This window comes from Microcaecilia unicolor, chromosome 8 (genome assembly GCF_901765095.1).
Source record: "Microcaecilia unicolor chromosome 8, aMicUni1.1, whole genome shotgun sequence".
In the NCBI taxonomy this organism is placed as follows: Eukaryota; Metazoa; Chordata; class Amphibia; order Gymnophiona; family Siphonopidae; genus Microcaecilia; species Microcaecilia unicolor.
Genome location: NC_044038.1, coordinates 141,510,288 through 141,530,096, shown reverse-complemented (window position 1 = coordinate 141,530,096; position 19,809 = coordinate 141,510,288). Strand labels below are relative to the sequence as shown.

Sequence of the window (19,809 nt, the reverse complement as noted above, 5' to 3'; positions counted from 1 at the left end):
GGAACTTCTAGGCATTTAGTTTTTAAATACAGAATTAGAAGAGATTTAGATGTCATTGTATGTGCTTTCTGGTTAAATCTAGTTGGCAAAATGCATGAGTTATAAATCAAAACATTTAAGTTTTAGAAGATATTTCAAAAGATACCGAGACCCCCCCTTTGCTGCAGCTAGTAAAAGGGTAGTCTTTCTTTTCTGCAGGAAATGGCTATGCAGCAAGTAAAGCCCTTGCTGAGCATTCATTTCGGGGGAGGGAGCCCTTACAGCCACCCACTGAGGTGGTGGTAGGGGTTCCCGCACTAACCCGGTGGTGGTAGGGGTTCCCGCACTAACCCAGTGGTACTGTAGGGTACACTCCGGTGCTGCAGAAATATATTTTTTTAGTGCCGAGTAAGACAGCGTGCTGGGGGTGAGAAGCAGTAGCCCGGTAGTACTTCCTGTTTAGCGAGGGTAAGCCCACATTGGGCTTACCTCCGCTTTGTAAAAGGGACTCATAGTAACATAGTAGATGATCTAATCTAATCAGCAGTTTGTATACTGCACAAATCCCAGCTGGAGGTTCAAGGAAGTTTACATAAAAGGATCAGGTCAAGAATGGGTGAACTGGGGAAAGGAAGAAGGGAAGGGTAGGTGGACATTACTGGCAGATAAAAACCTGAACAGTCCATCCAGTGTGCCCAATAGTCACACTCATGATCCATTCATGATTAAATACTTGATCCTGCTCTTTCTTTGCCATTTCTAGGACACAGACTGTAGAAGTCCACCCGGCACTGTCCTTACTTTCCCATCTAACTACCACTTTCCCAATCATTAAAAACCAACCTGTTCAAGAAGGCATACCCTAATGATCCAACTTAAACGCCTGAACCCTGCAACACAATGAAACTAATACTAGAACTTGACAAAACTTAAGTATTCCTCCTTGATTACCTAATGTGCTCTCACTCGTGAACTTTAACACACTACCACTCTGTATCTGTCATACCGGAATTGGTGATCACCATCACGGTACTATGTAAGCCACATTGAGCCTGCAAATAGGTGGGAAAATGTGGGATACAAATACAACAAATAAATATCTCCATGTATGCATTTTTATGCTGGAATCTATTAGGGGAATACAAACTCCATTTCCCCAGTCATAGAATAGCACATCACAGAGGGGCCCTTTTACTAAGCTACATAGGCACCTACGCACCCAATGCACGACAATTTTGAGCTACCGCGGTAATTTCATTTTTGATATGCGTCAGCTACACGCACCAGAAAATATTTTTATTTTCTGGTGCATGGGAGGTAATTGGCATTTTACGTGCCTAGACCATTACCGCCTGGTTACTGCGTGAGACCTTACTGCTAGGTTAATTTTCATTTTGCTGCATATCCATTTAAGGCAAAAACTTTTAAAAGGATTTTTTACAGGTGCGCTGAAAAATGATTCTGCGCATGCCCAAAACACGCATCTACACTACCGCAGGCCATTTTTAAGTGTGCCTTTGTAAAAGGGCCCCATAGGGATTTATAAAGCAAAACACACAGAGGGTAATTTTATAAGCGGGTACCATGAGTAGGAACCTATAGAGGCACCTAAGCCGGTATTATGTTATAAAGACAAGTGGGTGCCTACCTCTCTTTATAAAATAGTAGTGTAGCATATGTGGCAGAGGACATGTCTTGAATATGGGTAATATATTGTACATAGATTAAGGTATTTCATAATCTACATGTATATATGATAACTTCACCCATGCTTTGCCGAAACTCTGCCTATGCAGCTTTTTGGCATGGTTTTATATGGCAATTTGTCTCACATCAAGTCTCCCATTCTCCATTCCTAGAGTGGATTATCATTACTATTGAGTAACAGCACTTGTGACTGGTGCTGACCAGTTGAATTGACCCCACAGGCAGGCGTTTTTTCACGCTGAAACACGGCCATTATTGGGTCATAAATAAAACACACTTATAGCAGTTCTTGAGAGCCCTTTGTGCAAAGTGTGTACCATCATGTTATGGCACTTTTACACCCATCAGCATTTTATAAAAGGTCATTTACACATGTATGTGGCCAGGAATGACTTTATAGAATTGCCAGTAACAAACAGTGAGTTGATCAAACAAACTGAAAAATAGCCAAAAATCTGGGAAAAGTCTAAAAATCATCTTTAAAAACCACCCTTTTTTTTATATACATCCGTAATGTTTTGTTAACATGCACATTAGACATAATGTAGGCAATTCTATAAAAGAGAAAACAAAGGAAGGTGAACAACCCCACAAAACAATAGCAGTTAGCAAACAGTGAGACAATCAAGCAAAAAAGACAACAAAGTCCCAATCAGGAAAAGCAATAACTTTACTTCACAATAGTAGGTCACAATTGTGGTACAGTTAAATGGAATCAAAGAGGACTCGACACGGCCACGTTTTGGCAAACATATGCCTATGTCAGGAGTCCTATGAATCTAAGATGTGTCACAATGGAAAAAGGATGACGGACCATAGAGCAACAAGACTGCACTGTCAGATGCTAAGAAGCCAACAACTAGTTAGGAGGTTAAGAAAATTCACACCTCTCAGCTGTCATGAAAATGCTCACAACTCTTGCACACACCTGTGACCTACTATTGTGAAGTAGTTATTGCTTTTCCTGATTGGGACTTTGCTGTCTTTTTGCTTGATTGTCTCACTGTTTGCTAACTGCTATTGTTTTGTGGGGTTATTCACCTTCCTTTGTTTTCTCTTTTATAGAATTGCCTACATTATGTCTAATGTGCATGTTAACAAAACATTAGGGATGTGTATAGAAAAAAAATGGGGGTTTTAAAGATGATTTTTAGACTTTTCCCAGATTTTTGGCTATTTTTCAGTTTGTTTAAAGATGTTTGTTCATACATACATTTGGAAACTTTTAACAAATGGAAATCAAATTTACTTGCATTAGTTTGTCGGTTAGCCATTAATTAGATTTTGCATGAGCTAATGTTTTTGAAAGATTGCTAATACATAATGCATGCTAGAGAAATACATGTAACATGCACATACTACAGGTAACATGGAGTTAGAACCCCCAAAAGTGGTCAGGTTAAATATGATCCAGTAACATTAATTTTATGGTTATCACTTATTTAAATTTACAAGTAACATGGAAAAGGGCTCATACCACAGCTGTGTTGCAGAGGAAAATTTAACTAAACCTCTAGTGGTGTAGCTAATATCTAGTGTGTCAATTAGGTTGATAGGCTCACAATTAAAAAAAGAAATAGGAGGAAATATTTTTTCACTCAAAGAACAGCTAAGCTCTGAAACTCATTGCTGGAGAATATATTAACAGTCTATCTGGGTTTAAAAAAGGTTTGGACAAGTTCCTAGAGCAAACGTCCATAGTCTGTTATTGAGATAGACATGGGAGAAGCCACTGCTTGTCCCGGGATTGGTGGCATGGAATATTGCTACTATTTGGGTTTCTGCCAGGTATTTGTGACCTGGATTGGCCACTGTTGGAAGGAGGATACTGGTTTAGATGGACCACTGGTCTGACCCAGTATGGCTATTCGTATGTTATGTTCTTAAATGAGATGAGGCAGCATCTTGAGTCTTTTTACTTCATCAGATGCCAATTACTATCCCTGTTAAAAGTGTACAATCACCTCCTCAGTCACAGGCCACCTTCTCTCCTTGAAGTGTCTGATTGCCTCTCCCCAGCGTTGTTCCTAGGTCAGCTGCCACCGAGGGCAGATTGCCGCTTTTCCCTCTGGCGTATCACCTCCACCCCTCCCCCCCAAATACATCACTATTACCTCCTGGGGGTGCAGGAAGCAGTCACGCGGCTGTTGGCGCCAATGGTTCCCTGCCTTGGAAAAGGAAGTAACGTTAAGAGGGAGCAGGGAATCGGTGGAGCAGACAGCCAAGCGGCTGCTCCTTGCACCCCCTTGTAGCGTGCACCTGGGTGGACCGCCTCCACTGCCCCACCCTTGGTACGCCACTGCCTCTTCTCTAGTCAAGCAAGGAATATGGGGCTCAGATTATGAAGTGGCAAAGGTGGCATTTTGTTGAGGACCAGTGAAGCAGCAGGTACAATATAGGCTGGTCTTCTCATCATCATGCTTCCTTAGTCCTGAGGATGTAAAAGATGTCCACATACTTTTTAGAGGAATGAGTGAGTTGTGGCTAAGACAGATGATCAGATCTTGGGAGAACTGTAAATTGTAAGGGAGGGGAACTACAAATTGGACAGATTGGGAGGATAAGGGATGGATGAGTTTGAACAATTTAAGAGGGCTGATTGTCCATCTTTTCTTATACTGGGTTCCCTGCATTAAATGATAATGCTCAGTTAAAAATGGCCATTTTAAAGCAGAAGCCTTCTACATCTAGCTAGTTTACCAAGGTGTCCTTCTGCTAAACTGCATTAGGTTTTTGCACTTAATGTGCCTTAACAGCTAAAATTAACATGCCTTAAGTGCGAATGTTGTATGCTAATTGTTGGGGGGGGGGGGGGGTGGGGGGTGTCCAGCCTGTCATCTGCAATTACCACAGCAAACAGAAAGAGGCTCTCATTGTATGCAGCAAACCACACCAACAAACCAAAGCAGACACAATAAAAATCCAAAAAAACTCAAGAAGTTCAGATGGAATCTTTATTGCACATGTCCCAATTACTGCACTGAAATGCTCATTACTGCGCATTAAAATTGTTTGCAATTAGCGCAGACATTTAACACCTCCTCAAGGGGAGGAGCTAAGTGATCCCACACCAACAGCACATTTGAGAGTTAAATGCGGTATTTTTTCTGCGCCAAGTGCAATATGCTATCCACTGTCCACACTCATTCTCTGCCCATGCCTCACCTAATCCCCACACCTTAACACAATAGGGTAGATTAAAAAAGGGAACCTAAATTTAAGCACTGGGATACGTGTTAAGTATGGATTCTATAATGGCAACTGCACGTACAATTGCCATTATAGAATATTAATGTAAGTCTGCACTTACGCCATATCAAAAGCTGATCTAAGCGCTCACACCGACTGTAGGTGCTTTAGGAGCCTTTTTATGAAGCAGCGGGCAAAGCCCATCGCGGGCTTACTACACGCCAATCCGGAACTACCACTGGGCTACCTCAGGAGTCCAGTGGTAGTTTCCACCCCCTAGCGCACCCCATTTCCGGCACTACAAAAATACGTTCTATTTTTTGTAGTCCGGTAATCAATGCTGGGTTAGGGCAGGAGCCCTTACCACCATCTCAATGGGTAGCGGTAAGGGCTCCCCACCAAAATGGCAATATGGTAAGTGGTTCACGTACTGCATGGCCATTTCTTCTTCCCCAAAATAGACAGCCTGCAGTAAAAGAGGGTCCTCAGCGTGCATCAAAAACACACGCTGATGCTAGTGCAGGCCCCCTTTTACTGCAGCTGCGTAATTCTATTACATGCACCTGTAACCGCGAGGCATGACCCTGACCAACCCATGCCCCTCCCATGGCCACATCCCTTAGTGGGCATGTGCATTAGAGTTTGTGCACAAATATTATAGAAAAGTGACTAAAGGCAGTTGGGTGCAGAACTGGAGGAGGAGAGTGGAGGAGTAGCAGAGGAGAGTGGAGTAGCCACCTAGTGGTTAGTGCAGTGGACTTTGATCCTGGGGAACTGAGTTCAATGCCCACTGCAGCTCCTTGGACTCTGGGCAAGTCACTTAAACCTCCATTACTCCTGGTACAAAATAAGTACCTGAATATATGTAAACCACTTTGAATGTAGTTGCAAAAACCCAGGCAGTATATCAAGTCCCATTTCCCTTCCCCTTTCCCTATTTAGTGCCAATTAGCCAGAAAAGGCCAAGTGAGGCCTATTATTGCTTTTAATACCAATTGAAGAGCACTTTTCCAAAACTCACTCAGTCCATTGTTTCTTAGTTGCTATGCAATTAATTTTGTCCAGCAAGGCAAGATTATTCCTGTGCCAAAACTTCACATAAGAATAAGCTACAGTAAATGAATCTTGCCTTGATGAATGAAATTAAATACACAGTACAAAACGGACAAAAAAATGGAATGAGTTTTGGAAAAGTGCACAACTGACCTTATTCTATAGCGTGCATGCATGACTTTCCGTACTAAGTGTAAACCTCTGGATTCTATATAGAGCATCTAGCGTTCTGCAACGAAATCCAAGCATTCCGTGCATAACTTAATTGTCTAAACAAGCCAATCAACATTGTTAACAGCACTTAACAAGCAATAATGAGCACTAACTGACAATAATTAGAATTTATGCATACAACTCCCTAAGCATATTCTGAAACGCACTGCGCCTAAACTTTAATGTGCACAGGCAAAAAAGGGCATGGTTATGGGCGCGGAAATGGGTATTTCGTAGGCATTCCAAAATTTACTCAGGTTATTCTAGAATATGGCCCTCCACACCTAAATCTACATGCTAGGATTTATGCCACATTTTTGTTGGTATAAATGGATTTGCATAGTTTTAGGCGCTAGCATATTGACTAAGTGTATTCTATATATTGCGGCTAAATCTAGGTGCTGCTTATAGAATATGCTTAGGTGGAAATGTTTGCCACACAGATTTTTTAAGCACCATATAAGAATCTGGCCCAAAGTGGGTCACACAAGTTTATAGGATCCTGAGGAATATGCACTTGCCATGTGGATTACAACATGCTAACTGCTAAACTACTATGCTATGAGTTGATGCACTTGTGCAGAACTGATCAGCACATGCTAATTTGTGGGTTAACCCCCAGATTCTTTATATCGTGCCCATATTTCTGCACAGAAATTAAATCGTATTCCATATCAATGCACATAAATTAAGGGCCCTTTTACAAAGGCATGTAAGGGCCTATGCTTGTCTGGGCTGTAATTCTGAATTTGGCGTGCACCAAACACATGCAGTAGAAAACATTTTCTATTTTCTACCAGGTGCTTACCAGGCACTGCATGCCTACTGCCCAGGTAGCATGTGAGACCTTACCACTAAGTCAACGGGTGGTGGTAAGGTCTAAGGAGGAAAATGGACGTGTGCTGGTTATTTTGCCACATGTCCATTTTCCGGCCCCTTAAAAAAAAAAGCCATTTTTTCCAAGACATGGAAAAAAACTGGCCCAGCTTGTGCCCACAAGACATGCTATCACTGTTGCAGGCCACATTTTACTGCGGCTTAGTAAAACGGCCCCTCAATTAGTTAACAAGCTAATCAGGGCTAATTGGATGTTAACAAGTAATTATCAGAACTAATTGGAATTAATCAGAATTTACAAGCACTACCTGCCAAGTGTATTCTGCAAAGTGGTGCGTGTAAATTCTAATGTGCACTGCTGAAACTAGGGGGTGGGTATGGGCATGGAATGGGCACAGAGTTGTAGAATACACCTGCTTTGTAACTAATAGGCGTCAGTATTTATATCACGTTTTACTTGGCGTAAATGGCTGCGCCTAGAGTTAGGTGCTGTCATGGCCGATCTGCATATTCTATATACTGTGAAGAAATTTAGGCTTATTCTATAAAGTGCGTCTAAATTAAGGTACACTGTATAGAATGTGCTTAGGCGAATTTCATTTCAGCACTGAATTTTTAGGCATGATATATAGAATCTAGTCCTAAGTGCTTAACACCTTTAGTAGAACGGGCCCCTCCCTGTATGACACACCAAATAGTTTAACCTGAATGCTCTAACTGGCAGGAAATATATCCAGCTCATTCTAACACAATGTTGCATATAAATTCCAGAGTTATCCCCTAGAAACTCACAAACATTGACAGTCTTTTTATCCCCAGTAGAAATAGAATAAATAGGTAAATTTATAGTCCACAGGAGTGTTTTACGACTATAGCCTTTTGGATAATGTCAGAATTATAGACATGAGATTATCTTGAATGTTTTTCAGTTTTAATGGTATGAAATCACAATTGAGGTAAGGAGAAACTACTGCCAATTACAAGGTCATAACATTTTCAGTTCATTTTCTTATTTTTCTGAAACTTTTTCTTGATTTTGGGGTGGGTTTTTTTGTTCACTTTATGTATTTCCTTTAATAACTTTTTTGTATACATGTTAGAGTTTTGCATATTTTTAATTTTTTTATGTTGCAAACCGCTTTGGGGCCTTGGGGGTCCTTTTATTAAGCTGAGGTAAGCACTAACATGTGCTTACTGTAGCAAAGAATGCCTTACTGCGGAGGCGGGCTCAGGCATCTCGAAAGTAATTTTGGGATTGCCACCCATGTGCTAAGTGGCAGAGGGTGGATGTGCTCTTTTCTAATTGGTTAATGCAGCTACATTTCTGCTGTAGGTGCGCTATCATTTTTAGCACATGCTAATGGTAGAGACACCCATAGGAATATATGGGCGTCTCTAGCATTAGCGTGCTCTAAAATTTAGTGCATGCTAAAAATGCTTGCATTCCATAGTAAACAGGACCCTAAGAGATGCACGTGGTTACCACTTTGGCATTGACCACTTACAAAATAGGTGGTGGTAGGGGCTCATGTGATAATGACCAGGCGCTAAAGGGAAAAATTAGCAAGTGGCCATTAATACAGAAAATAGAAAAAATTGGCCATTTTAACCCTGCAGAAAAATGGCCTTAGAGCATGGTAATGACCATGTAAGGAAACACTAAGGCTACTTTTTACCACAGTTTGTTTTGGGAGAGGCAGTCTATAAAATTGGTAAACAAACAAATAAATAAATAAATAAATATGAATAGTACATAAGTACATAAGTAGTGCCATACTGGGAAAGACCAAAGGTCCATCTAGCCCAGCATCCTGTCACCGACAGTGGCCAATCCAGGTCAAGGGCACCTGGCACGCTCCCCAAACGTAAAAACATTCCAGACAAGTTATACCTAAAAATGAGGAATTTTTCCAGTCCATTTAATAGCGGTCTATGGACTTGTCCTTTAGGAATCTATCTAACCCCTTTTTAAACTCCGTCAAGCTAACCGCCCGTACCACGTTCTCCGGCAATGAATTCCAGAGTCTAATTACACGTTGGGTGAAGAATGCATTAAAAAGTGAGTGCACATGCATTAATTTGTAGGTTTCTATGCAAGCAATTGCTTTTGTGTGCACTAAATGGACAGTTTACTAAAGTGTAGCCTGTTTTAAATGCTGTGCATCTTATTTTATACCTATGGACAATGTGACACTTAACACACACTAATGTCTCATAGCACCTACTAAGCATTAGTAAAAGGGCCCCTAAATTTTTTTTTAAGATGCTCAGAAGAGCAGAATGCATACTCCTAACTACTGAATGTGAAAATAGATCTGTGACTAGGGGAGTAATTGTCCTATCCTTTCCTACATCTATTAAAACAATTTTGTACCTGGAGCAATGGAGGGTTAAGTGATTTGCCTAGACTCACAGGGAGCTGTAGGGGGATTTGAACCTGGTCCCTCCCTCCCTCCCTCCCTGTTCTCAGGCAGTTGCACTAACCATTAGAGGCTACCCCTCCATACTGAAATATATGAATGGCACAAAGAAGCAAATTAATTGCATCCTTAATGGAAAGATGTATGAAGCAGAGAACAAAATACTGGGGCCTAGGAAACTGAAGAGCAGAAAGATGACACAGGACTTGTACTTGATTCAGGCCTCTTAGAAACGTTTTAACGATGAAGAACTAAATCTTTAATATAGCTTTATGCAATCACAATTTTCAGTGCTGTGAGGTAATGTTAATGACCTTGCTAGTTGCATGACCACTTTATGAGAAAATGGGTTTATTCTTTGGTCAATAAATATAAATTCTTCAAGAACCTGTTCCTTCATTATTGATGCAAGCAAGACACAAAACTTACAGCTTTACAGTATTTCATGTTGAAAAAGATACATTTCATAGTGGGGGGGAAAAAGAAACTAATGTCACTGCATTTCTGAAAAAGACCAAATTTCATTCTGCTATAAATTGTATCTCTTCAAATGCCTATGTTAAATGCTAGCCTTAATGAAACAGTCACAGACTAGGAGAATCTAAGTATGAAAAAGTAGTGTCCTAGTGTTATGCAACCAAGAAGGGTGAAAATGGTGGATGGAGATGGTATGGCTGATGAGTCTTTGAAGCACAGACATTTAGATAGATTTGGCAGATCTCTATGGGGTCCTTTTACTAAAGCTTAGCACGCACTAACCCCAAATTCTTGTGCATGTAAATCAGTGCATGTAGCCAATTTGCGTGCGCAACGTAATTCCTTAACAAGCTAATCAGTTCCAATAACTGGCCAATTACCAGCACTAATGGACAAAATTAGAATTTACACGTGCAACTTTCTAAGCATAAAGTGGTGCACATCAATTGGAATGCGTGGATCACAAAAGGGGGCATGGCCAAGGAAAGGCATGGGCAGGTCATGAGTGTTCCTAAAAATTATATGCACCGTTATAGAATACACCTGATCTGCGCCTAAATTAGACTTGGGCCTTTACACCAGGTTTCAGTGGGGTAAATTTTAGTTAAGCATATTCTATAAACCATGCCTTTTAGGTGAGATCTATAGAATACCACTAAGCGTGGGTTTTTTTTAGCACCAATTTTTTAGGTTCCATTTATAAAATATTGTTTAAATGTTAAGAAGCTCATATTATACCTATGGGCTTCTTAGTATTTTGGGCCACATTCTATATATGGCGCCTAAAAAGCCACATGAACATTTCCAACTAAGTGTATTCTATAAGCGACACCTAGATTTAGGAGCGGTATATAAAATATGCTTAGTTGATATCCCAGAAATTAAAACTATGCATGCCCATTTACACCACTGAAAATGTGGCATAAATCCCTGTATGTAGATTTATGCACACTAGGCCATATTCTATAACAAGCGTAAATTTTGGAATGCCCATTTCCCTACTCATAGTCATGCCCCTTTTGAACTGCACGCTTTAGAATTTAGGTGCAGTTTATTACAGAATCCGCTTAGGGGGTTCTTTTACTAAGCTGCGGTAAAACGTGGCCTGCGGTAGTGTAGGCGTGTGTATTCGGCGAGCGCTGGGCCAGTTTTGACCACATTTACAAAAAATGTTTTTGATTTTTTTATGGGATGGGAAAAACCTGCGGTAAAAATGAAACCGGTGCACGCCCAAAACTGGCCTGAGCCCTTAACACCACCCATTGATCTAGTGGTAAAGGCTCACATGCTACATGCGCGGTGACTGGTTGGCACATGCCAAGTGCCAATTACTGCAAGAACCTGCGTGCGCAGGAGGAAATAGATAAACAATTCACCCAGGTGTTATGGGCATGCACCAAATCTGAAATTACTGCCAGGAGGGCGTGCTGGTCTGACGGTAGTTTCATTTTGGCACATGCTACACACATGTAGAGTGTACTGCGGCTTAGTAAAAGGGCCCTTAGTGAGTTATGTGCATGAATTCTAATTATTGTCAATTAGTGCTCATTACTGCTTAAGTGCTGTTAAATACATTGATTGGCTTGTTAAGCCAATTAATTTACATGCATTGTTATAGAATATGCTTGGATTTTGGCGTGGATCTCTAGGCATGCTAAACTTTAATAAAAGGGTCCCTATAATTCTTGGATCTACTGATATTTTTAGGAAGAATAAACTATTGCCTTTATAATACAAAACAAAGTTTTACTTTCAGAACACTTTTTTCTTACGCTTATTTACAAAATTGAAGAAAATGTGCTTTAGAGGTGATGAAGCTTCCCATATCCTTAATTAAAAAGTGCCATCCAGCAGCAGAATCAGAAAGATAACTATGGAAGGAGAGGACTGCTCTGCATAACCACCTTAGGTGAATATTACCTTTTAGCATACATTTCTTAAACTTTTAACATTGAGTTGGTCTGTAGGAAAAGAAAAAAATATCTTAGAAAAGAAACAGTAAATAAATTCATACTTGAATTCAGAAGCTGTAATCCAATGAATATGCAGTGAATATTTGCTAATTAAGTGCAAAACATTTGCTTTGGATTTGTACTAATTTTCATAAAATATCAATTTCTTTTAAAAGGTGCCAAGTCATTGATAAGCACTTACTTAGCTACTTATAACAGAAAACCTTAGTGTACCTATTAAAATAGTAAGCTGTGTTCATTTTATCCGAACTGGATAAGACTAAAAGTCAGTGGAAGAGGAGCCTGGCATCAGCCCCATCCTGCCGCTTTTGAAATATTGCTGTTTAATTGTCAAATTTGAGAGGATATGCAAAGTGACTATATTTTAATTATAAACTTGATAGAATGTCTACATACTTGTTTGCCTTTCCTGGTATTTCACACATGTTCACATAAAAACACTGGAAGACACTTCTCTGATGAAAAGGCAGATGCCTGTTTTATCACATATTCCTTCTGAAACTAAGAGGCCCCAGACAGCTGTCTTTATTAACCAGTGACAGTCAACATTCATGCTAGGGACCATAATCCTCTCTCTAACCTGAGTTCTACCCCCTATATACCATTAAAAAACTGCAGATTTCTATGGGACTATATGGATAATTCACAAATGGCTCCATCTGAAGTATTACATCACCAGAGGGAATTTGCAGCTTTTTAATGTCTAGCACTGAACTACAGTACATTGTAGTGCATTTTGCCCAAAATGACTGCCATTTCGTTATTAATTGCTTTAGTTTCTATTTTAAGTTTTGTGTAATCGCACTCTGCCACAAGTCAAATGCTGTAGATCCTTGGAAGTTACAGAAATGACCTGAGCTTCTTCTAAGAAACATTTGACTATCATCATGCAAACTGGAAGCTGGTAGGCACTAATAGTTTTCAAGTTTATGCATGTAAAATGAAACACATGTATACAATGTGAAGTTGATATCTTAAAGCACTTTTGCCTACTGAAGCACAGATGTGCAAGTTTCACAAGGAAATGATACACAGACATGTGGAAAACATTTCACACCAAAAGCTAGTGAAACTGGAATTCTCGCCCTTCTTAGATAAAATATCATATTTTTGCTTTTACTTATCCCATCTAGCTCAAAGGAGCTTACTAACGCTGACCCACTGACTTTTGATTATTGATCATGAAAATTCCTGAAAATCTGCCACTACTTTCACGGAAAAGACTAGATTTTCTAAAACTTTTATGAAAAATTTACTTGGTTTTGACTGCATGAAAAATTTGCGTTTGAATCCTATGTCAAAATGTTTTGCAAAAAGATTTTCTTTTTAAATGGTACTTTTTTGCAGTATCATTCACAAAATGAAAATGTACTATATGCACACCCTTACTAACGCATAGTTCTAATAAATGTTCTCAAAATATGTATTTATACAGAATAATCTAATTGAGAGCATATCTAGATTTATGAGCAGGCAAAAGGAATCAACAAACCATAAATCAACACATTTACCTAAATCACATGTGAATGTGTTACTATTTTAACTGAGAAAATGAAGAATATAAGTAGAAGCATTAAGCAATACATAGAGTAGAAGCAACTCAAACCTTAGAGAAAGTACAGATTGGGCCAGCAACTAAGGTGTTTCAAATTTACTTGTGTCCTGAATAAAATTTTTCTAAGTCCCATTTCTGGTTGTACAACCACTCAAAACAGAGTTTAATCCAGTTCTTGCTTCTTCTGTAGTTTCCCATTAATTAGTTCACATAATAAAGCCAATAAACGATGTTGAAGAAGGAAAAGACCACAGGGAAGATCATGCGTGACCATCGATCGATGGCATTTACATCAGTCAAGTCAGGAATGGTAATTTTCAGCTGGGAGGCACGCCTCCGTAGCCTGCTTTTCTTCTGTGCCACGTGCCGTTCCAGAGCATTCCGGCCAAAGCTATGTCTGGGTAAACCAGCTTTCCGATACTGGATGCTTGAACTGTCATAAGCCAGCATTGTGCTTCTGGGGTCCCCAAGACCCATAACAGCCTCAGAAGCAGCCATTTCGTTTTTAATTTCAAGTGTGCTCAACAAAATATTTTCATGTGGATCCATCTGGAAAAAAGAAAGAGGCAACAAATTCAAAATTGGCCAAGATTAGGAGTTCACTTCTCCTACCCATTCAAGAAGAATACTATAGTGTTGTTCTGTAAGGATTAGTTTCCTTAATTTTTGTCCCCTCGATATTCAAAACTATTTAGCCAGACAGGAATGGCTCCTGGCCGGTTAAACAGCATTTCAGCGCCTAACCACGGATATTCAGCAGGAGATAACCACTTATCTCCTGATGAGTATCCCAGTTAGCGGCTAGCAGGTAACCAGCTATATCATACAACATAGCCAGTTAGACATGAATATTCAAGCGCCTAACCAGCTATGTTGAGCAGTCAAAATAGGCTGTTTTAATAGCAGGCCTATCTTTCACTGATAAAATGTTAACTTGTTCGTGCTGAACAGTGGCTAAAATAAAGCTGGATACTCAATGCTGGCTGCCATATATGGCCCAGCATTGAATATCTAGATTTAATGCTGGCAGAGGACAGCAAACGCGCAGGCTGCTGCCGGCTGAATATTGGGTCCTGTTTGTATAACTATCTTGTTTATGTTGATATTCAGTTCTTGCTGGTATGAGTGCTTGTGCCTAACCATATAGAATAGAATCCACGTAGGCAGCCCTTTATAAAACTGCTCTCTTTGAGGTTAATTCTATGAAATAGGTGCCAGCAATTAGGGGGGAATTAATCATGACATAGTAAAAGTTTGCCTTTTACCACACCTTGATTTATCATTGGATTTCGCAACCTGTCCCTATGCTCCCTTCTTGACCATTTTAGAATGCCCTTAAGAACAGTAGGCCAATCGTCAGAAATAGGATATAAGCCAAATATATCTACATAGATTTTTTAAAAAAATGTAAATGAGCTTGTTCCAAAGCTACTCACACTAATTGTAACAAAAGATTGAATAGGTTAGGGGATAAAGGAGAACCTTGAGGGATTCCACAAGATGCCCAACAGGACTCAGACAGAACTCCACTACTTTAAACTTGGTATGATCGATTTGATAGAAAACCTTGAAACCGCTGTAAAACAATACCCTGAACACCAAAACCACTTAGAATAGATAACAAAAATCTCATAATCCACTAGGTCAAATGCATATGAAAAATCAAATTGAATAAGCACTGCACATTTACCTTGACTTCATAAAGTTTTTCCAAAAACGACAATTGAGCCTACCATGGTTTCAGTTATAGAATTACTCCTTAATGTATAAAAAACCTTTTACAAAATTGCCTCCAAAATGCTTAATGACTCAGCACTTAGCTGTTTCAAGCCTACTGATAACTGCTCCAAAAATAATAGATGAAAAGTCAGAGCCAGAAGTGGATCAAATACTGGCCTTGAAATTCATGACAAACTGTGAGTTAAGTGCAAGGCAATGGATTAATGTGTTTAGATACAAGAATCAAGTGTTTAATTTGTCTTATGAACAGCAGGTAACATCAGCACAGATGCATATTTCAGTTCTGTTAACATGTGCTTAGCACAGAATCTTATTCATCACCCATCCCAGTCCTTTAAAGCACACTATTATGTATGTTTTCATTAAATATACAAACTAAATGTGGAATTTGTTGCAATAAGATATGATCATGGCAGTTAATACTGATGATTTAACAAAGAGTTTAGATGAGTTCATGGAAGAAAAGTCCATCCACCATTATTAACCATAAATAAATCCCAATAAATAAATACATATAGGCTTAGAAACGACACCTCATATTGATGGGTATAAAAATTATGGAATGATCTACTCCTTGGGATCCTGCTGGGTATGTGGAATCTGGATGACCTTCAGTAGTAATACCACATACCTACTGCTAGGAGTCATGAGCACTATTTAGTATCCAGCGATGGAAGAAGCAGGAACACTTGGGGATCACCAATAGATCCCCTGGGATTTGCTAGATAGATCCGAGGAGGTGGGGGGAGTTGGGGGAAGAGGGTGTTCTGGGAGAATCTGAGTTGGGGGGGCCATCTGTAGAGGTTAGTATATGTGTGTGATGGGGCACTGCGGTGGGGGGGTGGGGGGGGAAATTTCACTCTAACTCCTTTAAGAAGTGTCCTGGGAGCATAATGTTACCTTGTCATTTTGCAACAAACTCTGACTACATTAGCCAGTTTGCATATTAAGGATAAAGCACTCCTTTATGACACGTCATTTAACTTAGCTTAGTCTAATTTATTGTATTTGATGTGCCACCTTGGACAGTGAATATCTTCACATGTGATGACCAGCACCAACACCTGTCATCTTACAGTTCCAAGGGTAGCTTTTGTTGACTTAGGGGCCCTGTAAAATGCTGCATTAGGCACTAACATATGCCTATCACAGCTTAAAAGGGCTGAGGTGTCCTGTGGTAAGTTTGATGAGTTAATATGATTATTTAGCTTTTCATTATGGCTCCCCATTGTTTTTTATTTTACTATTTTGCATTCCAGTGACGTCATTTACATCTTTGGAATGCATTTAAGATGGCCACTTGGAATGCATACATCTTTTACTTATTTTTAGTGTTTTCCAAATGAATCTGCGGTTTGTTTTTAAAATAATGAGTATTTTAAGATTGCCAGATTGTGTTGCATCTTATTCCACCTTCGGTTTCTTGAAGTTTACATTTTTTTTTAATCAATTTCACAATTTTAAACAAGAATAAACTTGATTCAGAAATATAGGCAATATTGAGCATCATATTACTTAGTAATTACAATTTTACAAGCAAACTTTTATACTATTATCTAATCTCTAGTCCACTATTAAGGAGAAGACAAGGTACAATTCCATGAAATATTATTATAACATTTAAATGAAAATTAGAAGCGAAACACGGACCAAATTATTATATTACAGAGTAGGAGAAAATATTGCTATAGGCTGCAAACCTGGGGTTACAACAGTCTTCGAGTCCAAAAATGTTTTAATTTTTAAAAAAAATGGATCATTTTAGTGTAAGATAGTTTTTTTTTAAGTCTGCATTTAAAAAAAAACTGATGGTTTTGCTTTTATCTTGATTAAAATCAATGGCATAGCTTTTTTTTAATTCAAAAATAGCAATATGGAAAATATTTTTGAGAACTGACCTTTAACCTCATTTGGAATGAATCTGCTGCTGTGCAAGCTATGACAGACTTTTTGCTTATATGGTGGAGATGCTACCATTCTGAAGAATTACTGCGCTAAGGCCAACTTTTTCCGCAGCTGGTAAAAGGACTCCTTAGGTATTCAATTTATGCGATGTGATGATTAAAAAAAAAAACCTGTACTGTATGCAAAAACTTCTAGGCAAAACCTCTGTGTTTGAAGTGCAGAACAAACAAAGCAAGACATAATATAACTGAAAAGCAGATAACCAATGTTGCATAGCAGCCCAGATGGCAGCAGTCAGTAACAGAAAGAAGAAAGTCAGACCAATATAAGATAATATACTCCAATACACTATCCTAAGATCGGCACACGCTCTATCTCCGCTCGCAGCCACGCTAACTCCTATTTTGTTACATTTAAATAAAGAGAAACTAACCATTCCTAGTGGCAGAACATTGGCCACAACATTATTATAAATTTAGCCATAACAACAAATTCAACAACAGTAACTCCCCCATAATACCCATCAACATTCCCAACCCCACTTCCAATGCAGCTAGTCAGTATCACCCTAGCTTCCTTAAACCAATAGTACATCTAACCCAGGAGACATATGATTGCCTGTGGTGCCACCAGGCCTTGCCCCTTTCCAACCTCACACCATAATTGAGGGAATTGTTGTGGCCTGCAGTGCCACCAAGCCATATCCAAAACTTGTGGTGGTGTCGCCCCCAGGTTGCACCCTCACCACAGTCACATATACCCATTTATTCCTGTTACCCTAAATGCGACCTAGCCAATCCATCTCTAAACCCTGCAACAGACCACAAATTGGCCCAAAAGTAGCAACCAACCCCACTCCTCAGCCAATTTCACTAACCCCCACTCCGCACAGCCCCACCTGAAGACACAAGAGGGAAGGCAAATTTCTCTCATACACACTTACATGCTCCCTCCCTCAGCACATCCTCCCACAAAATGCAGGTGGCAAAGCCCTTACTGCTATGGAGACTGGTGTGTGCCAGAACCCCTACCCGCAGGCTCCAGACAGTGACCAGCAGCGAAGCACAACAGCGCAGACTCAGTGCTCACTACCAGTGCTGCCCCGGGCCGCAGCCCACAGTGACGCCGAGGATCAGTGATGAGACACCTCCTGAGAAAGGCAGGCTTGCAGGTTCATGTGTCTGGTGAGGGGCTGGATCGGCTGTTTGTTCCTGCGGAAACTGGAGCCAGTTAACAAGCCCACAAGCCACATGTATAGAAACAGGAGCCCAACTAGAATTCACTAAGGCAAACAGAACTGTTGGCAATAGAAAAAAAAACCCTTGGTTCCTTGTTGAGACTGATGTGCTTGAGAGCAAATATGTCGCACCTGGAGATTGTTAATTTGCTTTTTCTCTAGGCTGATTGTGACCTGGGGATTTTGCCACAGACAATCATATGTTGGGCATTTGACTGGGTGGCAAGTAGGGAGGGAGTATCGTGGCCAGATCTTCACATGAGAAGTTTGGTTCTTGAAGTGACATCTGAAAGAAGGTTGGAGCTGAGTCTACATTGTCTGTTTCCTATTCGCATGTCCAGTTCCACCAGGTGTTCAAAATCAGTATTTTTCATTGTTAAGGTCTCTCCAAGATGTGCCTGAACAGAGCAATCGAGGTAATCTCCAACAGAAGGCGGCATGGGCCTCTCACTAACGCACGTAAATTTTGGAAAAAGGCTTCCTGTGTTACACCAGCTCTAAAAAACAAAACAAAACGTGCACATACACATAAATGCAACCTCTTTCTTGAAAGTAGGCCTAGTTAATGCTTGGTTTGTACAGAACAAAACCATACTAATACAAAACCTAATTGTTCAGCATAACTTTGACGTGCTGTGTGTGACAGAATCATGGCTTTTAAAATCAGACTTAGTGGTAATTAGACGATGTAGCTCCTAAGGAACATAAATGGGAATGGTCATGCAGGTCCTACAAATGAGGAGGGAGAGTAGTAATATTCTATAAAAAGACACTGTCACTCAAAATGTGACGTGCAGAATCATCTGAATTTGCAGAATTCCTTATTATAAAATGTACACACATAGCCTTCTGCTTATTCTATTGTCCACCAGGAAAAATAACCATGGACTGTTCACCATGCCTAGAATTTCTATCCACACTACCAATCGCCCCCAGAACGTCTCCATTTTATGCAACTTTAATGTACCAGGCGAACTACCTATAGAGGAGTTGTCACCACAACAGAGGACATGGAAGCTATTATTAGAACAGCTTCAATTTATACAAATTGTGAAAGACCCTACACATGCAGCAGGGCATACGTTAGACCTAGTATATATATCACTAACACTATATCAATCCATGATCGTATCGCCGATTGTCCAAGAAATTGCATGGACTGACCATGCTTTAGTAATATTTGAACTCTCAATGAAAGACTTAAAAGAAAAAAAAAGAAAGAAAGAAAGAGGAGTCAACACACTACAGACAAGGTCCAAATTCAAACTGGCAGACCTAAAGGCTTGTCTGGCAGGTAAACTAGCAGTCGATTTATAAAACTGCATAGTCGAGCACTGGACAAAATCACTAACAGATAGCACTGAAAAAGATGATAAAAATTAAGAGCTCAGGGGAGACCTGCCACTGGTTGACACCAGCACTGAAACAAGGAAAGACCTAAGAACCGCAAATAGAATATGGAAGAAAACAAAAATCAATGAGAACCTGGAGACACATAGAACCAAAATGGTAGAATACAAGAAA

General features: G+C 39.8%; 1 protein-coding gene across 2 annotated transcripts in view; it reads right to left on the bottom strand.

Annotated features, from left to right (window-relative positions):
• Positions 1-12,366: 12,366 nt before the first annotated feature.
• GABRB2 (gamma-aminobutyric acid type A receptor beta2 subunit) overlaps positions 12,367-19,809 on the bottom strand; it is a 628,852-nt gene continuing 621,409 nt past the window's right edge. For both annotated transcript variants that reach the window (XM_030211905.1, XM_030211904.1), the window contains exon 9: positions 12,367-13,952. In XM_030211905.1, the coding sequence (XP_030067765.1) occupies positions 13,605-13,952 (348 nt within the window). In that variant the 3' untranslated portion in view covers positions 12,367-13,604. The remainder of the gene's footprint in view (positions 13,953-19,809) is intronic.